Raw genomic sequence first — 8,584 nt, forward strand, 5'->3', positions numbered from 1 at the left:
TATATTTCCACTCCATAACCAATACAATCCATACAATTTATAATATTTTAAACTCAATCCAATCCAATTGATGTAAAAATCCAATCCAAATAGTTAAAAATAGATTAGATTAGACGGATTAAACAGGTTAGATTGGATTTTGCCCATCCCTAGCAAAAACTACCATTTTATAATGCAGCAAATTCTCAATTAACTACTGTAAAAGATGGAAAAACAAGCACAGAAGCAGGCTTTCATTTAAGATGCTTAAGATTTCAGACAGCAAAAGGAACCAGAAATAGCTTTCACCAGACCCTTTTTATTTGATTGTTAAGAAGAACAAATACATATTCATCAGCAATGCAACATTGCAATTATGCCAAGTTGTAAATCAATGAAAAGATCAGCACCAATCTTTTCGCTGATTTCAACTTTTGTTTTGGGCATCAACATCCCTTTTGGAACCTAAATATAGCTCAATATAAGAACCATTGACCATCCACTTGGGACATGCTGATTTCAGTCAAATACCAAATCCTTCAGTTCATTGCACATTAATGACCTCAAGTTGCAAGTAAACATGTTTTTTTCAGGATCTATTCCTATCATCCGGGGAATGATACACCGCATACAAGGGAAAAGCTTGTCCACCATATATTTCTACAGCATATGTAAAATCATTATATCCTAATGGATTGGGGGTCTGGATTGAACTTAATCGATTCCCTCCAGATGAGCTCTTTGATGTGCTCTTCACTGCATGATGGATGCTCAAAATCAAAGCTGAATGGCCTGGGGCATACAGGCTCGTCATTGATATCATGAAGGGATGACAAGTATGGGTGACAAAGTGCCTCATCAACTGAAAAAAGACAAAGTTAGAATTAAAAAAAAAATAAAGAAAAAAAAAATCTCACAATATAAGAGTGCACATCAGAACTCTTAGCTTGAAAAGTTGGGGACATTTTTTCATACCTGTAATGCGTTTGTTGGGATCAAAAACAAGCATTTTCTCAAGCAGATCCACAGCCCCAGAAGATATATTAGGGAATCTAGCAGCAAATTGTTGCTTCCTGCATTGTGGAAGCTGTTTCACATACCTACGGGCATTATCACTTCGAAGAAATCCAAGGCTAGCATCATCCGGTGACCCTATTAACTTTACCCAAAAAAAACAGCAACATTATAATGTTAGATCTAACAAATACGTAGATAACAAACCATTCTAAATATAAGAAAGAGACATTTAAGATAACTATATTAATCAATCAAGGCAACAAAGAATAATGGGGGATCAAGAGACCATGCAAGAGAGTATAAGATCCTCAAAAACCAAAGTCTAACAAAGATGATATCAGAAATTCAATTCTAGCAGAACCATAAGTTAGATGCTAAGCTGTGATAAGCACATTACAACCAATTCAGTATGCGGCAAGGGCATTTAACAGTTTATAAACTAGGTTGGCCTTTTTTCTTCTTTTTTAGGGGGATTTAGTACTATCCTATCCTGTAATAGCGATCTCAGAAGAATTCAATTTTGCTGGGAGTCCAAAAGTTAGTACCTCTGTTATAAGCCTCAGCTGATGAACATAATCCTTCCCAGGGAACAGAGGTTCTCTGGTCATAATTTCACCAAGTATGCAACCAACAGACCAAACATCAATTGCTGCAGTGTATTCTGAACAATTAAGGAGTAACTCAGGTGCACGGTACCAACGAGTGACAACATACTCAGTCATGAAATCAGTCTCTGATGTGGTCCTTGCCAATCCAAAATCTCCGATTTTAAGGTCACAATTAGAATTTAGAAGCAAATTACTGGGCTTAAGATCACGGTGCAAGACATTAGCAGAGTGTACATATTTTAGTCCTCGTAACAGCTGATACAGAAAGTACTGCAAGAGTTCCATGAAATATAAATTTTATGAACAATTACAAATCCAGCAGAATACAAATAAAAAAACTACATATCTCACAAATCAAAAATTTTAAACATAGTATAGTAGCAGTAAAATTTAAAATCATGGAGAAAAAAACATTTAAAATCATGAAATCTGATTTCTCTTAACATCATACAGTCATAAAAGAAAGAACATTCTCAAATAACATACATATATCCTCATCCATCCCTTTTTATCAGATCATTAATCAAGAAAAAGGCCAACTAAGAATAAAATAATTGCAACTCTACGTATTTGGAAATGGTGAAAAGACATTGTTGCTTTGTTGTATACATTAGAGCGGCTAAATCACCCCAATTATGCATTACATAGATTGATTATTATGTTAGCAAGGAAAATTAAAAAGAAAAAAAAAAGTTGAAATTTTGAAATAAACAATTACAATTCACAATGCCACAGTAAAAATCTCCAGTGATATATAGTTGCTAGCATACCTGGCAATGATCATCTGTTAGTTGTTGGTCAGAACGAATAATTTGATGGAGATCAGTGTCCATCAATTCATAAACAATGTATACATCATTGAAGGTCTCCTTTTTTGGAGGTCGAATGATGTCCTTGATGGCAATAACCTGCGGAGGGAAAAATCAAGCACACCAAGACAAAAATAGGAACTAACTGAAGATTAATCGATAAAAGAGCATGGTCTGGTTTTCTGGTTCTGAAACATGACTAGATCAATACTTAAAGTACAAAAAAAGAGCAGGAAATTGAGAACTCTCTATAGATCAATGCAAGTAAGAGACATACACGGAGAAGGGGAAAAAGTAACTACTTTACTAAGCAATCAAAGTGTGCTATGTCATAAGTATAAAATGTGCTCATTAATTCATACAATATATTTACTGAGTTCTAAGTATGAGGCACTTAATATAGCAGATCATGGAACCCAATATTATCCCTACTCTTAACACATGATACCAAAAAACTTTAGTAGCAAGAAAGTGCATCAAATTTCATGTCATAAGCCTCTGGTAAATCCAGAAAGTGTGCTTCCAGTAATGCTTACTATTATGAACCAAAACTTACATTTTCATGATTCATGTGGCGGAGGAGCTTGATTTCTCTCAATGTCCTTTTAGCATCTATCCTGTTGTCGAATGCATTACCAATCTTCTTAATGGCAACTTCCTCATGTGTCTCTGAATTAACAGCAGCACTGGAAAAGGAAGAAACTGTGTTACCCAAAATTCTGTTTTCCTACTCTCAAATTTGTCTAGTAAATAAGAACTACAAAATATTCAAATCAGACACTTAGAAAATACATTATCCGATCTTAAGAGCATAAAAAGAGAACAATCATCCATCTAACCCGGTTATATTAACTTCTCAAGGATCCAAGTAAAGCTTACAAAGATAGATACCAGATTCAACACGAACAAAATTCAAACCTTCTATGAAGTACTATATAATATTTATCCACATGTTCGCATATAAGTAGGATTTACTGAATAGATATCAGAGTTTACAGAAAAGCATATGCTGGGATCAAGCAATCATGGTTTAATAAATTGAAAAGAAACTCTCCTATGCGCATGACAGGCCCCTCTTACCCTCCACATAATACTCACAATTAAGCCAAATTAAACATCAAAACCCCAAATCCCTGTTGACACAATCAATTAACTTTTAAGCCAGTAATAAAATAAATAAATAAATAAAAATACTTATCAACAGAATAAGCTCAAAATAACATATTACTGCTCTTGGTAACTATACTGTACGTGTTTTCCGTTTTACAAGCTTAAATTTCAACTCGCTTGAAGAAGAAAAATATTGCATCAGATTAGAATAACATATTTTGTCTTTTATACTTTGCAATAACCAAAAACCACTCTATAATATCATTTTTTAACAAAACAAATAGAGCAGGTGGCAGAAAAAGACAAAATGAAAAAAACCCAGAAATTTCCCCAAAAAAAAAAACAAAAAACCAATAAAAGAAGTAAACCCAAGAATACAAAAAGCTCTGAAAATATTAAACTTACCAAACAATGCCATAAGCACCTCTGCCGATTGGGCGGATGGGAGGCACGTACTTGCTGGAGACCTCAAACAAGTTACCATAGACGTTATACTGAACGTATCGACCACCATGGGTGAACACCCCCTTAACTTTACTATCCCCTGAAGAAGCAGAGCTTGACTCCTTGGCAGCCATGACCGAAAATCAAAGCAGCCCAAGATATGCTTTTTCCTTTTTTGGTCTCTTCTGGGGTTTGAAGAAGAAAACCCTCGAGTGGGTTTGTATTGGGTTTAAAGGGGCTGTTTGTTTTGTGATTTTTTGTTTTTTTTGGGGAACAAATTTAGCAGAGCTTTCGCTGTATGTGGGCAGACCATTGTCAGTAATTTGGATAAACCATTAATGGGTTTTCTGTGAAACTTTGCATGCCCATATGCCACTCACTCCCGCTTCAATCCACCTTTTTACCAAAACTTTTTGATCTGAAAACGGTTTGAATATCCGTGAAATGAAAGCAGACTTTTCCTTCCACACGAAAAATAAAATCTAAAAAATAATAATAAATAATAATGATAAATAATTAAATTTTGTAATAAATGAAGCTTTTTATTGGGAGGGCTGGTAATTGGTCTTACGGTTACCTCTGTGCAAGCCTGTTACTCATCACACGAGTCTAGTATCAATTTCCATTTGCCAAATTCGAGAAATGCAATAGAGATTTAGAAGACCATAAATCAAAAGCGCTTCTTGAAACCGCGTTTTCACTCTACATTTGTTTGAAGGAAAATCGCCATACCAGCTCTCGTTTCTTTAATAATATTTTTACTCCTTAATTCTTGCACGTAATAAATCTATGTGTTTTTTGTCCTAATATTTTGACCATGTGAGTGGAAAGACGACCAAATAAGCTGCCAAAATTTCAAATGGCATTCATTGCCTTCCATTTTGCTTAGAATTTCTCAAAGTTTCAAAATTGTTAGCCACCACATGCTTTGAACAAAGCTATGACTGAAAAGGTAAACTAAATAAACATATAGAACAAGTACATGGTTTTATGGTTAATAGCATATGCAGCTTATAATAATATAACAGATTATGCTTCTCTTAATTATTTAAAAAGTGATCTTTCCAATAAATTATCTTGCTGAATTTTTCAACTATTTTGGGCCATATGGTAATAAACCCCTTCCAATCAATGGCCTTGTGATTGTCAGTCACTCAAAAAGTTCAATGCATAACATGGTCAAAAACTTCTTGTTGTTTTATCAAAAGCGAAAAGAACAATTTTACATTTTTCATTTTAGTTTTCATTTTCATTTGACCAAGATAGAACATTTTCCATAACCATCCGTGTACCATCCAACTACTCAAATAAATAATAATTATATAGTTGTTCCCAATCTTTACCTACATTTTTCTATATCTTTAAGACTAAAGCTCCTCATGATATAACTTGATTAAAAGCAGTTTTTGGTAGAAACCCATTTCTCATCAATGTCCCTCTCACCCATTTTATAGTCTCTTTCTTCACCACAACTTTTATCAATCTATCCTCTTTCCCTCATGCATCCAATTCACCCAAAAAAAGGTCACCATCATTTCAGTGATTTTTCTCACGGTATTTCCATTGTCTTTGAATGCTTTTTATTTATCTTTATATTTTCTCGCTAATTCCTTTTATTTATTTATTTGGGCTTTTAGATATCTTTCTCTCAATATTTATATTATAAATTAAAGAAAAAATACTTTTGAGCAAAAAACTTTTAGATTAGTCGCTTACAATATTATGGTTTAATTCCTCTTTCTCAAAAAATATTATCTTATTAACAAAGGATGGATATGTAATTATATGTACACATAATTAAAATAAATACATGTATAGCTTAGGATGTGGAACCGCCCTTTTTTTTTTTTTTTTTTTTTAAAAAAAAAAAAAAAAGGGAATTGGTAGTTGTGAGGTCACGGGAAATATGAAGGGCTTCTACAAGGCTCTTCTCTTTAAATTCATGTTTGTGATTGTCATTCACACCAAATTGCACGCAAGCTTCTCGATGCTTAGTTCCATCCATTCATGGTTTAAGACTGTTCCAATGCTTTTCTGGACTTGTGCCAAACAATTAATCTTTTATTTATTTATTTAATTTGTTTATAATTAAAAATTTATATTGGAAAATAAATAGATACCAACAGTCAATTGTCTAAAATCAAATATTTATATTGAAAAATAAATACATACTAAGAGTCAATTGAATTGCCAAATCACCTAATAAGACATAGGAAACAAACTATTTAGTTTTTTTCTTTCTTTCTTTGGGGAGTAACTGAATGAGTACGTAGAAGAAGAGACTTAGAGTTTGTCCTTTTAATGGAACAGGGAATAGAAAGTCAAGAAGATTTTGTATACGTGATGGGATGTGTGGTGACATTTTATTGAATTTGTATAAAAAGTTTTTTTCTCAATTTTTAGACAACCTGGTGATTGAAAACCATAATTCTAAGTAAAACAAAACATTTAATTAACATTTTTCAAATAATACTCAGTCTCACACCCTTTCCAGATCCTCTTATAGTCAATAGAGTAACCAAATGAAAAATCAAAAATTAAAATTTTCCACAAAAATATGCACATCAATAGATCTATCACCCTTTTCAAAAATCTCAAAACAAAATTAATAAAAATATCCACACATACTTGAAACCCCAAAAAAAATAAAATAAAAACAATTACTGTTTTGAGAGACTTAAGGGCTAGAACAAGAACCACAATTGAGGACCAAAATAAAAAGGAGACCACAATTGTCAAAATAAGAAGTACCTTGTAGAAAATTGCTAGGGACCCCATTGCCAGTGTCTATTCTCAATAATAAACCACCAACAATCCAAATCCTCCATTTTTTATTTTTTTTAAATTTATTTTTTTTCCCTCACTAGGAACAATTATCAAGCAACTCTCACTATTCTATTGACGTTTATTTAGGCCATTGGATTATTGACTCAATAGCCATTTGTACTCTTTCAATAACAAGTTTTTTATCCTCCTCAAAATGGCCTAACTAATTTCAATCTTATAAAGTTTAAAGTGATAAATTAGTTTAAAAAACATCAAGTTGTTCATTTAGTTGTGCATCTTTTTTGACTCGGTTTCATGTTGGTGATTATTTCTGTAAGTCTGTGCTTAATAATAGAATGGGAAAGCAATTAAATAAACTTTTTGCTTGTTAGTGTTTCCTAAAATTATTAAAAAAAAAAAAAAAAAACTGTGAACACAACCAATGACTTGACAAGAAATACATTTTGGCCAATTGGATGTGTTATGTCATAAGCAAAAATTTTAATTTTAGTTCCATATATATTATATAAAGTCAAATTCATACACGCTATTGTACATATTTTTTCATTTAAACAAAATCAATAGCATAGTGATCTTGGATTCTTGGTGCATTTATTTTTTTATTTTTATTTTTTGGATCATTGGTGAGTAAAGATGATCCAATATATAATCCAATCTATTCTTGTTGTAGGCTATCTATGCCTAAACTGGCCAACGAAGCCCACTAATTTTTAGTCTGGGCTCTGATGAGAGAAGCTGAAAAAAGTTTAGATCCAGCCCATTATAATGAGTGAAGTTCAACATTTTTTGAGAATTTGGCCCATTGCTATCAAACGAAGCCAGCACCACAGATACCCCAAAGCTTGAGATAAATTTGGCCCCTGTTTTTTGTGCTTTTTTATTTTTTATTTTTTATTTTTTTATATATAATAAAAAACCATTTTAATAAAAGGAAAAAATTAGTCAAAAAAACATTTTTTTTAGTAGCTTTTTTTTTTTTTTTGGGCAATGAAAAAACAGTTCCATAATTATTTAAAATGATTGAAATATCTATAATGTATTTTCCTGTTTTTTAGTTTTTAAAATTCAAATTTTATTTTGGTTTTATTCTTTTTTATCATTTCAAACTAGTTGCTATGCTGTTGGTGCCGCAAGAACGCCGTAAGCTTAGTCAAGAAAATAAAAAATAAAAAACATTTAATAAGGATATTATTCAAATTTAAAAATTATGGACGTGCATATAGAAATATGTCTGTAATGCAACTAACACACTTTTTGTTCTTCTTCTTTTATTTTTATTTTTTATTTCACTAGAGTGATCCTTTGGAATAGCACTCAAAATTTTCTCCTCCAGGCTCTCTACTTGGGCCTGGCCAACCTCAAACTCCACCATGACGCCATCATAGCCTTCAAATTAAAAATAAGATAAAACCCACTGTTGATTTAAACCCCCTCAAAGGCTCTTCCTATTCATCTACAATAAAAAACAAACAAAACCTGCAATCTCAAACAAATGGATCATGAACTGAACACACGCCACCAGCATCCTCAACCAACCCCTTGAACAAAATTCCAACGCACGAACTACTTGAACAAATTACCAAAGCATCCAACAATTTCAAAAGTTATTGGAAACTCACTTGGTATTTTCAAAAGTTATGCAAAAAAAATTACCGGAAGACTTCCATTGAGAATCTTAAATCTCCATCGGTAAATGCAGTTGTTCATAGAAGTTCAATGCATAATTAGCTACCTAACCACAATTACTGACTGGTACTTGGTATTCTCGATAGCATGGTTTTGGAAAAAGAACAAAAATAAATTTTCTAGAATAATATTATTTTCTAAATA

The 8,584-nt window shown here is 32.3% G+C and overlaps 1 protein-coding gene across 1 annotated transcript; it reads right to left on the reverse strand.

Annotated features, from left to right (window-relative positions):
• Nucleotides 1-268: 268 nt before the first annotated feature.
• LOC107430165 (mitogen-activated protein kinase homolog MMK2) lies at nucleotides 269-4,756 on the reverse strand. Its single transcript, XM_048463474.2, has 7 exons — nucleotides 4,545-4,756; nucleotides 3,929-4,385; nucleotides 2,970-3,099; nucleotides 2,375-2,512; nucleotides 1,542-1,874; nucleotides 955-1,138; nucleotides 269-841 (listed from the first exon to the last, which is right to left on the reverse strand). The coding sequence occupies exons 2-7, from the start codon at nucleotides 4,099-4,101 to the stop codon at nucleotides 660-662; spliced, it is 1,140 nt and encodes a 379-aa protein (XP_048319431.1). The 5' UTR covers nucleotides 4,102-4,385; nucleotides 4,545-4,756; the 3' UTR covers nucleotides 269-659.
• Between the last annotated feature and the right edge of the window lie 3,828 nt (nucleotides 4,757-8,584).

The sequence above is a fragment of the Ziziphus jujuba genome, chromosome 6, assembly GCF_031755915.1.
Source record: "Ziziphus jujuba cultivar Dongzao chromosome 6, ASM3175591v1".
NCBI lineage: Eukaryota > Viridiplantae > Streptophyta > Magnoliopsida > Rosales > Rhamnaceae > Ziziphus > Ziziphus jujuba.